Source organism: Asparagus officinalis, chromosome 5 (assembly GCF_001876935.1).
Source record: "Asparagus officinalis chromosome 5, Aspof.V1, whole genome shotgun sequence".
Classification (NCBI taxonomy): domain Eukaryota; kingdom Viridiplantae; phylum Streptophyta; class Magnoliopsida; order Asparagales; family Asparagaceae; genus Asparagus; species Asparagus officinalis.
In genome coordinates this window covers 85,039,265-85,059,158 of record NC_033798.1, presented here as the reverse complement: position 1 = coordinate 85,059,158, position 19,894 = coordinate 85,039,265, and the positions used below count along the sequence as shown (strand labels likewise).

Below are 19,894 nucleotides of genomic sequence, written 5' to 3'. Positions count from 1 at the left end.
AATTCATTAAAATCAAGCTTTAACAATTTCAATTCAATGAAATCATGTTTAGTGTTTTTGTAAGATTGCAAAATATGTGTACTTTTGAGAAAATATTGTATTCTTGGTTTATAGACTTAATAACACTAGTTTACATCTTTTTCTAAGTCTATAAATCCATTCAAAATCTTTCAAAACTTTGTTTAAATCATTTTGTCAAAATCAAGTATTTGAACGAACACGTATTTGTGAGATTTTACAAAATGATAAGTTTTTTTACAAATAAAAAATGCAATTTAAAAAATTCTTTTTATAACATGTTCATTTTCATGTTTATAAATATTTTCCCAAGTTTTATATTTTTTAAAATTTATTTGATATTTTTAAAGAGGGTTCAATGTTTATATTTACTATTCATATCAGGTCTTGTGTACGTTTTAAATCGACTTGCTACAATACCAAGTCGACTTATAATGTGTTATGTAGATGGTGTTTTTAATCTGCTAAATCGACTCATAATATAACAAGTTGACTTATACTATATAAGTCGACTCATACCTGTCATAAATCGACTTACAATAGAGTCGTTGCACAGTAACGGCTATTTTCTAGATTTTGTTATTTTTAATGTTTTTGCTGGGTTCTTGGGCTTGGCTCTTGTAACCTATATATACTCATTTGCATTAAACATTCCTAACTACTAAGAAAGTTTTTAAAACAGTTTTAACAAGGGTTTAATAGTGTTTAAGAGTTTGTTTCAAGTTTGTGAAGAAAGTTTTACAAAGAGGAGGATCTCAATTTCATCTGAGGAGCTCAACCTCAATCTTTCATCCTCTTTGTTATTAGAGAAGTTTTTCTAAACTCCTCATCTAGCTTAATTGTATTATTTGTTTATCTTATATATATTTGCTAGATTGATTTGAGTTTAGATTTCATATTTATTTATTATCTCACACACAACCATTGAGCTTAAGTATTTTTATATATTGTATAATTTAGGTTGGTGGTGTGATTAAGTGAGCTTACACTTAGTTCTCATCTTGTAATGGAGAATAAACCATTTGTACTTGTGCTTAATTTGTAAGATCACATTATAGTACACAAGGACACTAAGAGGGCTGTGTGGTGAGAGAATGGGTCGATTCCAAGAGGAGTGGCGTCGGTAGTAAAGCCTAGGGAGATATTGTAAATCTGAGCACTTGAGGAAGTCGACAAGGACTAGGTCAATATTTAGAAGGTGTATTGTGTGATTGTAATATTATTGTGTGAGTTGTAAACGTTTTCGATGAGCTAGAAAACCGATTGTGTGAGTTGTAAATATTTTCGGTGAATATTGAAAACCGGTTAAGATAGTAGAGATTCTCCTCATGAGTGAGGAGCGGAGACGTAGGTCAAGGGTGACTGAACTCCGTAATCATATTGTGTATTTGTGTTTGACTTAGCGTATTATTCTTGTGCTCATTGCTTATCATATTTTTATATCATCATTGTCTCATAGTTTATATTACCCTTTGTTTATTTGTTATCCTTGCATATATCTTATTGTATATTATACTTGCTAGGATATTGTTAATAAGTTTTAATTTGATATTAATATCGGATTAGATTAGTATATACCCTATTCACCCCCCTCTAGGGTAATTTTAGTTGGTATCAGAGCTTAGTGCTATTTGATTTGAGGTTTAACCACCTAGAGTCAAAGATCCTCGTTTTGCTATATTACTAATCTAGTTTTGAGATTATTTTCATCTTGCTTGCATATATTTATTATGGATATGAATGATGCACCCAGTTTAGGCTATGATATTAATATTGCTCCCTTATTCAATGTTGTCCCCTATGCTTAATGGTGTTTTAGATTTAAATTATTTGTTAGATCTAAAAATATCGATTTGTGGGAAGTTATTGATTGTGCCTATGTTGTGACCACTTTGAAGAAATCCAAGTGGAGCAATTATGATAAAAATATATTTACTATGAACAAGTTTGTGTTAGAATTCTTGCTTAATGCTTTTGACTCATATACTTCTAACAAACTTTTTCCTTTCGATAGTGCCTATTTATTGTGGAAACATATAGAGGCACATCAAGACAACTTGGAGGAAATTCGACATGTTCCGGAGGATTCCACGTCAAGTAAGAATGGAGCTTCATCATGCTCACGGACACTAGGTAATAGCCCTAGTGAGGTATGCGAGTCTGATACCAATGATGAATTATCTATTGATGAACTCGCTCATGGATATGAAAAGTTAATGCATACCTATAACAAATTGCATCATAATTTTAAAGAATTAAAAAGTAAGCATGTTATTTTAAAATCCGATCATGAGAAGCTAGAATCCAAGTTTGATATCATTGTTAAGGATAATGAAAATTTTAAAGAAAACAATGATAAACTAAATTTGGAAAATGATAAATTAACCTCTAAAATAGCTAGCTTAACTCATGCTAATAATGATGTCATCTTAGAAGTAGAAACAATTAAAAATATTTTTAATTCTTTCAAAAATGGCCATGATTGTTCTACTCCTTGTGACAATGCATATATGCCTAATAAAGAGTTGAATCTTATGAAAAATAGTATATCTTCTCTAGATTCAATCCTAACTAAATGCATTGATAATAATAAGAAACTTATGGACATGTGTACTAAGTCTAGTGTAAATAATTTAAAATCATCCACTCACTATGCACACATATATAGCAAAGCTTATAAGTGCTCTATTTTGCGATCGTAAAGGATATTTAGCTAAATTTTGCTATGATGCACAAAGATCCACTAAGTCCAATATTATTAAACCTTGTGCATCCCATTAAGTTTCTTCATCATTACATACACACACACATGCACACAAAGTTTATCATAAGCATGCAAATGTGTATAAATATGATTTTTGTGATCGTTTTGGTCATTTAACCAACTTTTTGTTTTGATTTGAAAAGAGTTTCTCATTTGCAAAATAAATTTAAAAGACCATCTATGTTTGCAAATGATTTCTGTGCACAACCACAAGGTCAACATAAATTATTTCAACCATTTCATTGCACATATTGCAATCGAAAAGTTATTTGTACAATTATTATTTTGACTGTGTCGTGCACCAAATGCGCCCAAGTGGGATCATAACCCAAGGGTTTTGAGCTTTAATGATAAGAGTCATGTCCCTAAATTTATCGACACCAAAAATGTTTGAGTGCCAAAACAAAATTGATTGTATTTATTTTGTATTTTTTTGGATTTTTAGGTTTCATATTTTTATAACAATATAAATTGATAAGATTTTTAAAACCACTCATATTCTCTCTTTAAAAGAAAGTATTTTTAAATATATATATACATTTACATTGTTGAAAATTTTCAAATGATTTATTTTTGGATTTTTAAACAAAACCATAGTTCATGATTCTTATATGGTTTGCCATATTGGTTAGAACTATGTAGTTTTTGATAAAATTTAATTTGTACTTATGAAATCATTATAAAACATTTTATGATGATATTTATGTGTTTAAGCTTATGGATCATCATTTGTACTTTATAATGTACCTTTATGTGATTAGTGTTTTATGTTTGCTCATATAATTATCATGCTTATATTTCTTTGTGATGTAAATATGGATTGAAACAAGCTCTAAGAGCTTGGTATGATTGTTTATCTAGTTTTTCTTGTCAAAACGATATTATTGATATTGGTTTGTTTTATCATAAGCATAATTCTTTTAACCTTTGTGGATAAAAACATATAAACATTTTGACATTACTAGTTGCTTAATCACTTGTTCTTTAAAAATAATGATTTATAGATTAAGCATGTTTTTATGTTATTAAGGTTTAGATCATGATTCATAGTTTATTTTGATTATGATTTGTAATTACATATGTGATTTTATTTGATTGATTTATGGTTTCATTTGATTGATTTGATTTTCATTTGGACTTTCATGATTGTCATGGTTTTTCATGGTTCTCATGATTTGTTTTTATTTGAAAATATCTTTCATGATTCTCATCTTTTTCTAGTCTTTTGATTTCATAAATCTATATATGTTTGTGTATTGAGACACAATTTTCATGATAATCACTACAACAAAATACAACATTGCCGACGAAACAAAAACGTCGGCAAAAGTTTAAAAAACGTCGGGAAAAACCTTTCCCGACGCAAAATGCAGCGTCGCTAACGCGTCGCCAAAAGTGCGTCAAGAAAAGTATTTGGCGACGCAAATACACTGCGTCGCCAAAAGTACACTTTTGGCGACGCGTCATGCGTCGGGAAAAGTATATCTTTTAGCGACGCATAATATTTTGTGTCGGCAAAAGTGTACTTTTGGCGACGCATACAGCGTCGGCAAAAGCTATGCGTCGGCAAAAATATAGTTTTTAGCGACGCAAAATTGTTCGTCGCTAAAAACTATACTTTTGGCGACGCAAGTTAGCGTCGGCAAAAGTGCAGCTTTTAGCGACGCAGAATAAAACGTCGCTAAAAACTATACCTTTGGCGACGTAAAATAGCGTCGCTAAAAGATATTATTTTTAGCGACGCAATATAGCGTCAGCAAAAGTATAATTTTTAGTTGGTAAAAAGTATATTTTTATTGACACTAATTTGCATCGCCAAAAGTAATATCTTTTCTGTCAACTACGCTGAACCTGAACATCCACAACAAATTTGCTCCCATTCGCATCAACAAAGAAACCAAACATCAAATTATCCTCCAAACAAGTTGCATATTAACAGCTAAAATGAAACAAATAATAACATTAGTAAATAAATTTAAACACAATTCTATTAAACAAATAACAAGTGTTTGACACATGTTTTATTAACAAATCCAACAATCATGATTAAGTAGACTTGAACAATAAAGACTACAGAGAACCCATATCTTATCAACGTTGCAAGCTTTTCCTTCGTCACGTCTCTGGCTTCTTCTTCCCACCTTCACCATCCATCTCCATCTTACGTTGCAAGCTTTTCCTTCGTCACGTCTCTGGCTTCTTCTTCCCACCTTCACCATCCATCTCCATCTTTTGTTGTGAAGCTGCAATGGAAAGAAATGTACTCAGTAAGGCAAATAAAAAGTTAAAATCAAACACAAAAAAGTGTACTCAGTAATGCTCTAATATATACTTCTTATTTATGTATTGATGAGTAAGATATTTATGCTGAAAGATTGCATAAGAAAAATATCAAGACAGATAATGACAAAATGATATCCTCAAAACAACAATATTTATATCAAACTTTACACTTATGATAATATTAACACAAAAACCATGATACCTGTCTAAATGAGTGCAATTTATTGTAGTGGATCCACAACAAGTAGTCACGCTTCATCCGGAAACTTATCAGGTAACTGAAATCATCAAAGCAAAAAAAAAATACTGCATTGAGTTACACACAATTGTTTAACTAAACTAAGATATATTAGAAGAACAAGTTCTTAATACTTAGTCAGGTAAGGATGCATATTACCTGTGTCAAATCTAACGGAAAACCATGTGTCCCACAAAACAAATGCATTCTACAACCAAGAAAATCAAGTTGGTATATGCATTCAGGCCTGATCTCCACAAAACAAGCGTACCTCTTTAGTTTTTCCAGTAACAAGTTGGTATATAGCAAGAAGGTTGTTGCATTCAGGCCTTTCTGGATTGTCAAATTCCAAGCTGTAGATTGAAAATTTTGGAAAAACATAAATTTAAGATTTTAGGTGTCAAAACAATGACATGGAACTCAAGAAATGTCAAGAATGCAAACAAATAACTCATGTGAAAACAATTCACCCGACCGAAAAAAGTTAAGAATGGAAACTAGAAATGGCAGGAAGCTTCAAGAAGAAGTAAATCATCAACAAGAGTAATGCTCCTTGATGCATATGCTAATATAAGTTTTTGCGGCATATCAAGATGGTTACAGCACTGTGTCATGCACCCAAGGTTGTTTACATACGACATGGTAGCGAAGATGCCTGTGATCCCGGGAGACACATTTTGGCCACTTTGGAAAAAGAGCAAGTAAAACTTGGAAGTAGCATGATGACCAATTAATTGACAAAGTAATGCTCCATAACTTGGAAGCAACATAAACTCCATGTTCTCTCTTTTCTCACTTGTAAAGGGTAAAAAAAGGCAAACCCCTAATACCTTTGAAAGGCCATCTGTAAGAGACATCACTCGAGCCCCCGCAGGTGGAACAAGAGCCTCAGGAACCTACATGTTTAAATTGAGCATGATGAGGAAAAGTTTTGATTCAAAGCTTGCAACTTTATCCAAATTGAGGGGGAACACATGCACCTTGAAAAGTGTACCACCTCTCCTGAAAATAGAATGATGACTATTAGAATCGTGGCACAGGACATAGACTAATTGTTGAATTATCATATTTTATTTTTCAGAATGTAATAGGAAAGACATCCAACCCGCTCATTTTTTCAATTTCTTTCCCCCAAACAAGTAATTTACTCGCTCAGCCAGTTCACGAGTCAGTTCCAGATGTCGTCTCTGATCCTCACCCACTGGTACTAGATCGGACTGCATATGCATACAAAAGATTAATCATAAGGAGGTTCCATGTAGATTTTTACTGAGAAAACATAATATCTTATCCATACTAAACCAAGAGAAGAACTTTGCAGAGTTCAACAATATTTGAGTATGGAGCTCAATTTAATATGAACATAAAAGCTCAATCACCTGATATAAAAGAATATCAGAAGCCATTAGAACAGGATAGGTCAGAAGTGCAACTCCAACATTTTCGTCACCCTATAACAAAATTAACATAAAAGACAATATTAAATTCCTTATTCAATAGATGAACAAGGAAGTTAAAGAAATAATAATAATGGTGATGAGGATATCATACGCCAGTGACACACCGTCTTGCGTGATTTTTCTTTAAACTGGATCATTTTGTTCAGCCAACCAAGTGGTGTGACAGAACTAAGTAGCCACATCAACTCTACATGGGCACGAACATGAGACTGCACAAACATAGAAGCCTGCAAATGATGACAGAAATTAGTCTCATACCTTACAACAAATGATGACATTACCAACTAGTCAGAAGGAAACATTGTACTATAATAAATAAAATAACAAAATTAACACATGGGTATGCAGGCACGAAATAGATAGAAAGCTAGTAAAGGTACCAATACAAATCACATGCACGCACGCACATGCACGCACATGCACGCACGCAAGCAAGCACGCATACAAGCTCGACAGAGTATTGAATAATTTTACATAACAATCTACTGATTATGACACCTCTGATTTTCAAAATGATGAAGCTGTCATGTCATATATGTTCATTTTGCCTTTAGTTAATCATTAATCAAATATGACATAAACATAGGAAGCAAATGAACCTGAAGTGAGATCCAATTCTTAATGGCGCCAAGATAGTTTTCAAGGTGTACGGATCCGGTAGGTTGTACTTCAGAAACAACTCTTTTTCTGTAAATTAAATTTTGAGTGAGAAGTCATCTTATATTAGGAATAAGAAACTAAAAATAGAAACTGGGAACAGACCAAATATCTTAAACTATGTCAACCTGTAAACAAAGTATAAAATACCACTCTAAGCAAGTAAAATATGATATTAAACTGAGCTGAGAGCATTTTTTGAAATAAGCTTCAAACTTTGCAACAAACTTTAAACTCTGTATAGTGTCATTAGAACAATAGCACACACGTCCACAATTGGAGGGAGGGAGGAGGGGAGGAAAGTTTATTTGCGTTGTAACTTTTGTTAATATATGACAAATGTGACATGAAACTTGAAAAATACCTTCAATCAATTTATTATTTTATAAAACTCAAAATTCGTGCTTAAGTAGCAACTACCACTATGGCTACGGTAGAATAGTTACAAATTCTACCTCTTGTTTGGTAGGGTGATTTGTATATTATCGTAATAATATTTATTGAATATAATATCTTTAAACATGTTAAATATAGTAATGTGCGCATGCCCTATGGCCCCTAACCCCCTATCATACTTTTAAGTGATAATCATAAGATTTTACTTAAAGTAAATTTTAAGTATAAATTTAGACAATTTGCTCAGCAGACTCTTTCAAGCACTGAAATTATATCTTCCTTAAAATCCCAAGCAGGAGACAAAGCTAATTCCAAGCAAAACCCAAAAGCTACATTGCAAATTTGCAGTCACATCATTCCACCAATTGAACAAAACTCTAAAAAAAGTAAATCAAGTAACTCACTTTCTTTGGCTAGCTACAATCTCTGATGCCTCCATAGCCGGTGCCGCAACACAACAGAGACATTGGAACCCATCGCGCTCGCCGATACTCCGCAATTTCCAAACTTGTTTCTGACCTTGGCCGCTGCAATTAACAAAAAAGAAGGTGAGATTATAAGTTTGCAAATGATCGCTATCAATAGAAAGAGGAGGAATGATTCAAATCTAGGCTCTTTGCTCGAGATTCGGATCCTGACAATTTTCTCCATAGACTCGTACAATGAAAAAAGATTTTTTTTTTATCTTTCGTTAAAAACATCAGATAATTCCAAGTAAAATCCAAAACGGACAAGGAACATTTCGAACAATTCACTCCCATCGATCGAACAAAACCCTAAAGAAAGCCACTTCTCCAAAGAACAAAAGGTAAATCCAGTGGAACTCACTTCTAGGGCTAAACAATTAGAAACCGTATCTTTCATTAAAACCATCATCAGATAATTCCAGGTAAAACCCAACAAAATGGCGACATTTCAATCACCTGACTTTCATCAACCGAACCCTAAAAACAACCAATTCCGCTCGCTCGGACAACCCCGCCCTCTCTATTGCCGGCGCCGTGCAGTCTCAGAAGATGGCCGTCCGCCTTGGAAGTAGAGGACAATGGGCTGCGTGGAGATGAGAGAGATTTGGGGGGGTTGGAGAGAGAGAAAGGGGTTTGGCCTGTTTTAGATGGAGAGGGAAATGAAAAGAGAGGTGGAGGAAATGAAAAGCAGCGGGGAGATGAAAAAAAAGTGGGGGATTTTTTTGGCGACGCATATGAATAATAAAGCGTCGGCAAAAGTATAAGTTTTAGCGACGCAACAGTATTATGTCGCTAAAAGCTATACTTTTGCCGACGCAATATAGCGTCGGTAAAAATATTTATTTTTTAGTGACGCAAAACTGTTCGTCGCTAAAAGCTATAGTTTTGCCGACGATAACGTGCGTCGCCAAATGTATACTTTTTTGCGACGAATATTTTTACGTCGCTAAAAGCTATACGTTTGCCGACGAAAATGAAAAAACGTCGGGAAATCCATACACTTTTACCGACGCTAAGTTAAAACGTCGCAAATAATATACACTTTTAGCGACGCTAATTATAAACGTGGGGGAAAATATATGTTTTGCCGACGCTAACTAAAATCGTCGGGAAAAACATAGTTTTTGGCGACGTATTTAACCATGCGTCGGGAATAAGCGTCGGGAAAAGTGCAATTTGTTGTAGTGAATATATCTATGTGTGTGCTCAATCAATCATGATTTATGTTTAATGATTTGTGACCTTTTGATATATTGATCAAACATTTTAATTTTTTGATTCTTGAATATTTGATATTCATTTTGGAATATATTTTTTTATTTTTTGTTTAAGATCCTTGTAACACTTTGTCTTAATGATACATATGTAAGTGTTCACTTGGTATCTTTTATACGTGAGTTGATATTAGTGGGTCTCTATATATATGTTTTTACTCACATATGAATGCCTTAGTATTTTATTTTGTACATTCTATGTGACATTTTGATAAGGGGAGTTTTTTCTATATATTTATTTTATACTCACCCATGCTTATTTGTAGGGGAGCTTAACGCTCTCTTTCTCTCGTGTTGTTTTTCCCATTTTGATGTTGACAAAGGGGGGAGAAACAAGTAAATTGTGAGTATATCATTCTATTGGTTTTGAACCAAAAGGTTCTGAGATCGATGAGATATTTATCTTGATCGAAAGATCTTATAGATCGAGGAGATCTTGATAATACTGGGTTGGTGCACACCAGAGTACTGTACTGTTGTTCCTGGTAGCAGTTTGGCCTTGGGCTCCTTACACCGGAGTAGGGCAAATATTGCTTTAAGCACAGCATTTCACAAACACACAACAGTTAATTTTAAAAAAATTAAAATTACAGCACATCAACTTTCACTGTTTCATTCCAGATTTAACCACAATCTCCAACAGTATCAAGTTCCTCCATATTGTTCTCTCTCGCTCTCCTCTCTTTCTCTCTCATAGGCAGCATCCCGTAGCATTGTGCATTCCAAATATTATATTCTCTCTCTCAAAACTCTATGTACATGGATAGAACAACATTGGACTTTTTTTCTGCAGTGATGCACAACTTTAAAGCTTATGGGTTGAGCATGATTAGTAACATGACTAAATTGCAATGACCACTGAGAGGGAGGATATAAACAAGACGTTTTGTTCTATTTACAGCTCTTCCTCCGTCGATAATGTGCTTAGCATTTAGCCATAGATCTAAACCCTTAGCCCACATGTCACATCACTAATATATATATTTTCTGAGTTAATTAAATAGATTAGCTTACAGTTAGCCTCTGAAAAAAGTATTAAATTCAGTTAATTACACGTAAATAAAATCTATGTTATGTGTACATCCAAAAAACACAATCTGAACATAAGAGTAGTAGGATGTTTGGAAACAGATTTAAGCTAATATTTAGATAGATATTAATCAAAGGAATTTGTCTTGACCATCATTATTGGAAAGGATTTTTTTTTTTTTTAATTATGGTCGTGCTCATTAGTGCTTGGCTAATAAGGTGAAGAGTGAGGCGATTGAACAATAAATTAAGCTATTAGTAACAAAATTTAATTGAACTCCAAAAACAAACATCCGATAATTGCGCTGAAAGCATATGGGTGCTCTTTTATTAGTCAAAGAAATCCTTCCAATAATTGTCCCTCACAATACACAAGGGTGTTTGAAGACATCAAACCAGGATGAAGTTGAACAAATTTAAAATTGGGAGACTGAACAATGCAAATCCCTCTTATTTATTTCAACTTACTAGAAGCTCCATGTTTTAATTAAAAAGAGTATTATTTTTTAGAATTATTAAAAAACTAAGGAACATATTTCTGTTAGTTTTATTTTTGTGTATAAAGATTGCACGAGCAAATTCACCTCCAGGGCTCTCTTAACTACAATAGTTTGGAATTAATCAAAAGAAGTTACCAAAAACAAAAGAAGAAGAAGGTGATGAAGAAGAACTCAAGTTTTCAAGTAAAACTTATTCCGCAAGCTGTAGAGCTTCTTTATTTGACCCTATTGAATTAATGTGCAAGCAAAGCAGTTGAAATTTTGGCATACTGGGCTTTGACAAAATTGCATCCATCCTGCTTTTGGACTCCAGCCACAAATGTTGTACATTCGATTCGACAACAAAGCTAAGAACAAAATAAATTCCCAAAATGGATAATAGCCGGTTTGGTCAATCAGAGAGAAGATAGATGCATGTTAGCACTCCAATCTTTGCCCCAAGACGAAATTACTCGAATTGATCAGTAATAAGAAAATTCCTATAACACGTTTTCTTGCGTCATAATACATAAAATTCCTATTTACTTTTAAAGAAGAAGAAGAAGAAAATTCCTATTGATCATATCGAGAAAACTTATTGATATTTTTTTAGAGACTAAAAATGCTATACAGAAAAAAAAACTGATTAATGACACGCATGTTAGTCTAAGGTGTAGACTCAAAGTCGAGACAAGAGCTGGAATCAAAACGACGAGAAAACAAGCAGACAGATCCACGGTCGACCGCGGCCCGCGGCGGTCGACCGCGAACGTGCACGAGAGTTGAGAGGAGCTGAAGCTGAACGCGGTCGACTGCACCAACCCTGTAGGATTTTTTGATCTCGGGTTTTTGGTTCGGTCGACCGTAACGGTCGACCGCTCAACTCTCTGGAAATCTGGGAGTTTCTGTCGTTTGGCACGGTCGACCGCCGCAGTCGACCGCGAGACCTGCGCGGTCGACCGCGACGTAGTCAAACAGTTTCCTAAACTGTTTTGGATTCTGTTTTCCCCAGGACTCTATATATACCTTAAACGTTTTTAGGGTTGTAACAACACGAAAAAAGAGAGCTTTTTGACTGCAAGAAGAGAGAGAATCTCAGAGAGATTAAACCCTAGTTTAAGAGCTTGTAATTCTTCTTCAATTAATAAAGAGATCGTGTGGTATGGCTCCCGAGGACGTAGGCACGTTGCCGAACCTCGTTAAATCTGTGTGTTCGTCTCCTTTACTATTTTTACAAGGTTAGATCTTTATTTGTGATATTATTTCTACTTTTCTACTTTCAACACAAGGTCCGAAAGGACAAGGGTTCGATTGATTGTTTCGAATCCCCAACAACGCAGACTCTCAAAAGCAAAATTTCTAAATAGTCGATCGCATTCTCTTTTTCCCCTTATTAGAACATTTTTTTTTGAAGAATCAAATATACTTTTCCCGGTGAAAGTTTCCTCGACCCTTTTCCATAGTAACCAAGACCCGAAGCTTATGCTTGCAAGCATCAACCACGTTATCCCCAAACTTTGAAACAAAATCATGCTTCCTCTTTACTCCTAATCATAAGACATTCAATGTACCCTTTTCGTCCAATATTTCATTTGAAACCAAGTTGGAAAGTTGCTCCCCCCTCCCCATCCCTTTCAATCACGGGCACATCCCAACACGTAGCAACAACGACGTCTCACAATCGACACCATCCCACAGACCCCCCCTACCCCATCCCTACATTGTAACCTTCAAAATCTAATCATTCACAATCCAACCAATCATTTTTTTCGTTATCACGTCACACATACATTTTTTTTTTTTTTGCACCCCCCTCCCCAAAGAAGGAAAAGAAATTCGAACTGATCAAGTGCGGCGGGCATAGGAAGAAAAGAGAGAGAAAGCAAAGAAAGAAAAGAAAAAAAAAATCATACATTTCCTATGTACCATCACGATCAATACGGTGTACACGTTCACGATCAATACGGTGTACACGTGGATCGTTGAAATCTCAACCGTTTGTTCCGTAGATCGAACTCCCATAGATGTTCTTGTTGCATGATGTTTCCGATCGTGGACGTCCCCGGCCACGGCGTCGACACAAACCCTAGGCACTTCACGCCGTCCTCCACGTCCTATGCAATAGCTCTTAGCTGGCGGTCTCGAGCCGAGCCTGAGCCGTCGAAATGTCACGATAAGTTTTCGGGAATTTCGAAGGCGGCGCCCGCGTTTGTCCAATTTAAGGCAGAGGAAAAAGGGTCGACGTCGCGCTCGGAAATTTTTTTTCCAGCGACCCGATCGGCTAAGAGCTGAGACCACGGCTCTTCATAAGCGGCTCCGCTAACCAGCGTGCAAAGCTCGTGCCGGAGTCGATGATGGTCCCCCGCCCGTTGCCCCAAATTTCCACACGGCTCATGGCTGGTATTTTTTAAACTTCGCCGTCGCACAGAAATCCGACGATCTGAGCAGCTGTAAAATGGCTCGAACGTCGGGTCAATTATAAAGCTGGTCGTGCGCGAGCGCAAGGCTGGAGCCAAAAGTTCGGGCCGAAGGTGAGATACGCCGAGGCGTTTTTCGGACTAAGGTGGTCCACTAAGCAGTACGAGAATCTCCCCCCGAAGTGCGACGTGGCCTTTTGAGCAAAAGAGATATTGCTGTGTCCGAGGCCAAGAACGCCGTCGGATGATCGAAAGCCCGATCCGACGGATGAGGACGTGCACCCGACCACGAGGCCTTTCAGCTTCTTTTTGTGACCGTTGGATAGATCGATGGTTGCTGACTCCTTGGCGAAGAACCCTTGAGCCGTTGATCCGTCGGAGTATCTGCCACGGTTTGTGGGAACAGGATAGTTAGTCAGCTGTTGAGAAACAAGATACCGGCATGTCTAGATAAAGAGTCATATGCAAAATAGTGTTTTGACTTGCATGATAATGGGAAAATGCACAAAAGGCCAAAGAAGCTCCAACATATAAAAGCTGTCAAGATTGCAGAGAGGATCCAATGAAAATTAAACAACAAAATCCAGGGTGTATGAGCTTCACACCAGCAAATCGTCCTTTCGGGAAACATAAATACAGAGGAATAGGACGTGCAATTCACTTTATACGCGTCAATCACCCATTTGTAGAATCTCGTGTACGCTGCATGTGCCCAAATAGAGAAGGGGGGGAAAATAAAAAAAATAAAAGATAAAAGTAAATACGCACCAAAAAATTAATGCAACTACCAACTTACGACTCCGTAGTCAGGATAAACAACCCAACCATTTTCCTTCTCTTTTCTTTTTCTTTTCCCCTAATAAATTGAAACTGTTTCAATTTATGAGAGCACCCAAAACTGCACCAATTGCATGACATGTGGGCCCCATACATTAGGAACTATTCTTGGAATTAAATGCAGAATATCGCAGAAATGGGCGTATTAATGTTCCTGTGTGCAGAAGCAAGAACAGTCCGCAGCCATCTCGTGTTCCATATAAATGTATTCCCCTACAAGTTAAGGCCATTTATATCGTAGCGAGTCCGAGTCTGATATTGTCACTCCCGATTTCAACTACCGATCAATAGTTTTACAAGAGATTATAAGTTTTCTATTGTAACCATTTGATTTGAGCCACGGCAATGCCACTCCTCAAGCTCCTATTAGTTAGAGAAACGAAAAAAAAGGAGCAACAAAACATATCAATTCCATTGTCCTTTTCTCGTTTTCCAAGTGAGATATTGATAGCTAACATGGACTTGTGTAAACAAATTATATGAGCATCACTATCCAAACAATATGCATGTAACGCCATCCTAATTAACCCTATAACACATCAAATGAAAGAAAGAGAAAAGAGAGAGAGAGAAAATGTACGATTTAAATGCGTTATCAAAATGATCTGCTAACAAAATGAATATACACCGATTAATCATATGTCTGTCGGGTTTTCTTTTATCCAGAACATCTTAAATGAAAATGTCTGCTAAACACGTCAAAGTAATAATGATTTCTCTAGCGGGTGTCCATTATTGGCATTGGCTACCGCTAGGAAATGAGAGGGGTATGAAGAAACGAATAATAAAGGGACCAGTATAATTTCTCTACGTGCCTCCGTATCTCTCATCCCTTAGTGAATATCCACGAGGACCCGTTAGAAAAACCGAAGAAATAATCAACCCTCTGAGGCAACATTATTAATTAAGTGATGTCCTGATTTCCTAGTTATATGCCGTATCAACAATTGAAGCACACTGACCACAAAGAAGGGTGAGCTTATCATATTTTTATATCCTAATTAAGCTGCCGTCTCCATGTAAACACTAATTGAGATTCAAGAACACTAATTACAAACTCAACAAGCTATCAGATTTATTAAATCAAAGCGCGCGGGGGGTAGGGGGGTGGGGGGATCCGTACCCGTAATCGTAAGCGCAAGGCGCCGTCGGCACCGGACACGTGGTCAACGAGAACGGCAACTCCGTAACACACATAGCGGACGAGCACTCTATCGGGTGAAACGACCTCGACAAGCCCGCTTCAAATACCCGCTTCCCTTTTCGACCCGACCCGCTTCTCTTCTTCCTCTTCTTCTTCCTCCTCTCCTCGTATTTGCAGTTAACCCAGGTCAAATCACTCCCCGTGTCAGCAACAAGCATAAACTTCTGCGCCGGAGTCCCGACCCGAAACCGGACGAAGTACTGGCCCGTGCCCGTGTACGCGCCGGAGCGCATCGGCATTGCGAAGGATTTGGCCGCCGGAGAAGGCGGCGACGGCGGAGGAGTGGATCCGGCGCATTCGGTTTGTTTTTTGCGCAGGATGTGTGCGGAGATGAAGCTGTGTCGGTTTCGGTCGTGGTGGATTAAGTCGCGATGTGCTCCGCGCGGTTTTTGGATGGATCCGTGTGTTTTCGGATTAGACTGAGGCGGAGGGAGTCGTGATCGGGGCGCGGTCGATAATGTGGGTCCGATTGAGAGAGAGAAGAGAAAGAGGAGGAGAGAGAGAGGATTCATTATTTTTGGGGGGGTAGAGAGTGTGAGGATGAGAGAGGGAAGGTATTTATTTATGTGGAAAAGGGGGAAGGCGTTTGAGTTGTCTTATTGGGCTTTGTTTTGTAGTGGGATTAGATTACGTTTAATAGGGATTTACTGGATTAATTGTTTTTTTTTTTTTGGGTTGGGTTGGGGGGGGGGGGGGGGGGGGGTGTTATTGACATTAGAGGAGCATTGTATTGTGATGTTGTGGTGGTGGTGCACATGATTGGTGGTGGAAATTTTCAACAAATTTAGGGAGAAATAGTCAAATTTTGATGGTGTTAATAAAACAAATATTGTTTATATTATCTTGTTTTGTGTTGTTATTCTCATATTCTTAGTCTAAATATCTTATGTCTTAAGGCTTTTTTTTAAGTTAAGGATTAATATAAATTAAATTACGCTATGCTAAGGACTCGGTTAAATTATTTTACTTTTTCCAAAATAATATTGTAGAGTACCCTCTCTAGTAAATCATACAGCAAGGATGGAGAGAACACGTCATATATCCTATTATATTTTGGATCACCGAGAACAATATAATTGATGCAAATTGTGTTGCGCGTTGGCAGAAGTGTACGCTCAAACCAAACGAGTCGTCAAGCAATGAGAGGAGAACAACTAACGAGTGTAATTCACAAAAGAACAACCAAAATCACACACAAACACAGAGATTTACGTGGTTCGGCAAATTACCTACATCCACGGGGAGAGGATGGAGAGATTTCACTATATGGAGGAGAAAACAACGGGTTACAATGTCACACAAACTCTCAAAATAACCCTAACCAAAGATCTCTCACTCCCTCACAGTAATCTCCCTCTCAAAGTGCTCAAAACAATCTCTTTTTTCTTATTAAGAAACCCTAGAAAATGTGTTTCTTTTTATATCAAAACCCAAACCAAATCCAACCAGAAAACCGAATCAAACCCAGTAACCCGATATCGGTCGACTGATGATCCATCATCAGTCGATTGATCAATGTGCATCAGTCGATTGATAAGGGTCCATCAGTCGACCGATTAGAACACCAACTTCGGACCCTGTATCGTGCATGTTGTTGGTTGACTAATCATGTTCGATCAGTCGACCGACCCGAAACTCCTATAATTTTTCTTGCGGTCGAATCGGTCGACTGATCAGACCCGATCAGTCGACCGATAAGCCTCCTCCTGTGCACGTCTTATTTTTCTTTGTCGTTTTCAACAATTCTCCACCTCGGCAAAGTATTCTCAAAACTAAGCCGACACCAACATGAGCACCAATCTTCGTCTCTCCAAATCTGGTTGTATCAATGTGGTTGCCTACGTATCCCCTCTCCCAAGGGATCAATTTGCTCGTAGTTCATCCAAATGACCTCGAAAGGCCTCAACAAGCACAAATCTGTAACAAGCTTCTACAATGATCGAACTTGTTGTTCGGGACCACCTTCGTGAGTATATCTGCTGGATTATTTTTTGTGTGGATCTTCACGAGCTCCACATCCCCATCTTCAAGAATATCTCGGACGAAGTGATAACGAACGTCAATGTGCTTTGTCCTCGTATGGAAAATCTGATTCTTCGCCAAATAGATAGCACTCACGCTATCACAATAAATGATGATGGATCGCTGCGAAACACCAAGATCTTCCAAAAAGTCCGCGAAGCCAAATTTTGAGCATTCAATGCATCTTGCACATCACTCATCCACAATCCAAAGGTGATCTTGTCGTCATACTTCACAACACTGATCTTCGTATTCTGAAGTACAAGCTGAACTGTACTCGTCATAGCCTTGCTACTTTCACCACTATCTCCTGCCATTGCTTGCTAACTCCGAATTGTAGAGGAAATATTCGAACTTGATAGATTTGCGAAATTACCCGACTTGAACTCTAGATTGGATTCCAAATGAACTCCCAACCACACGAGGAATGCGAGATCTCCAATGGCAACTCTGCAACGCTATCTCCACCGAAGCCTAGAATTTCGAGATCTAAACTTCCAACACAGAATTTCCTTCACCCAAACCAAACCCTAGGTCTGAAACCCCAGAGCTCTGATACCAATTGTTGCACGTTGACGGAAGCGTGCGCACAAACCAAACGAGCCGACGCTCAACAAATTGTTAAAATATCAATGCAGATAAAAATAGAATGATCCTTTATATGATTTTCTATACGGGGTTCTCTATATAATTCTTTTCCACCTTAAAATTGCATCAACGGGTGAAGTGGGTAAGGAAAGGAATAAAATGGCTAGCAAAAATTCCACATAACATCTACCGAAATCCAATAATTGCATTTGAATTCAGTCTTTAACGAATTATATACTTAATTCGATATTGTACTTCTTACTTGCATTGTCTACTCATTCTAAACCGACAAATGAACAAGAACAAATGAGTTTAACATTCCCCTAGCACTAATTATAGTATCGTTATTATAGTTAAGTAGTTACAGGAAGCACTAATTATAGTATTGCTGATATAGTTAAGGAGTTACAGGAAATTCAATGATTATGCCATTTATTGAGTTTCAAGCGCAGCAGGGGCCGTTTAAACTCACAAATCTGAGTTTGCCTGCTGTCACCTAATTAATCCAAGGTTGCACGTTGACACGTACGCATGTAATGTGAAATCAATAGGAGCGCTGGCATACCTAGTGCATATGTAGCAAATTATTGCATGATTTTTTTTTAATTGCATACTTCACATGTATGCATGCCTTTAACCTCGCGAGCTCAGAGAAATGACCCGACGATTAAGTTTTATTGCATTAATGAGACATTAAATGAATACGCGTATTCGCTACATAGTGAATTTACATTATTAAAATATAATAAGTCAGAATGCACTGAAAGAGGGAAGATGGCGCTGAAGCTTGCAGCAGTGTTATATCAGTTTCTATTCTAGACTTATCAATATCTTTTTAATAGCTTCTGATGTCGTTGTGTATATATCAGCTTTTGGTTTTATTTTGTTCCCTTAGTTTATAGAAAACTTAATTTCTCTTGATCAAATGTATGGCTGGCTTTGGTTTTTACATATATTCATGTCAACGGTGAATGACGGCAAGGTCCGCTCTTCATCTTCATGGATGTTTGTAAGAAGAAGGTCCTACATCCCTAACAAGAGAAATTATTTTTTCTATCTACTAATCTCTATGGATACAATTCGTATCTTGTTTTTGTAAACATACTTTTGGTTTTAATGAACAGGGTCTACTAATCTCTATGGATACAATTCGTATCTTGTTTTTGTAAACATACTTTTGGTTTTAATGAACAGGGTATAACCCTTGTTTTTCAGTCAAAAAAAAAAATAAGTCAGAATGCACTAATCAAAGTCCAGATCTTAAAACTTTTGTTTTCCTCTTGCTACACTTGCGATTAAAACGTGGAAATGAGTAATCGACGTGTATTCTTCCAAGTACAAACCTTTTGATCAAATTGATGCATGTATGATAACAAAATAAGCTATTCAAGCAATAAAGCCGATCGAGGTTCGTAAAAGCGATCACACGGTGGAGATCTTCTGAAATTATTGTGCTCGCCGGCCGTTTGGATTTTTGCACGGTCCATACTCTACACCTACTTGACGCACGCATCAGAAGCTCACATATATACGTATTATGTTGTATTCTTTTATTTGAGCTCTGTTTAGAGGACAATCCAAAATTTTAAGATTAGCTGTCTGGTACAATCTGCACGATCATTATTATTTTTTTAAATTCCTTGCATTATATCATCATATATATTCAGTACTTGTTTTATTTTACCCTTGATTATTTACATGAATTACAACAACCTATATAGCATTATAAATTGGAGATGCACTTATATACTGTGGGGTATC

The 19,894-nt window shown here is 36.8% G+C and overlaps 1 protein-coding gene and 1 pseudogene across 1 annotated transcript; both read right to left on the bottom strand.

Moving 5' to 3' along the window:
- LOC109839983 lies at positions 4,942-9,001 on the bottom strand (annotated as a pseudogene).
- On the bottom strand, positions 13,531-16,064 carry LOC109839982 (aspartyl protease AED1). Its single transcript, XM_020408457.1, has 2 exons — positions 15,443-16,064; positions 13,531-13,866 (listed from the first exon to the last, which is right to left on the bottom strand). The coding sequence occupies exons 1-2, from the start codon at positions 16,033-16,035 to the stop codon at positions 13,542-13,544; spliced, it is 918 nt and encodes a 305-aa protein (XP_020264046.1). The 5' UTR covers positions 16,036-16,064; the 3' UTR covers positions 13,531-13,541.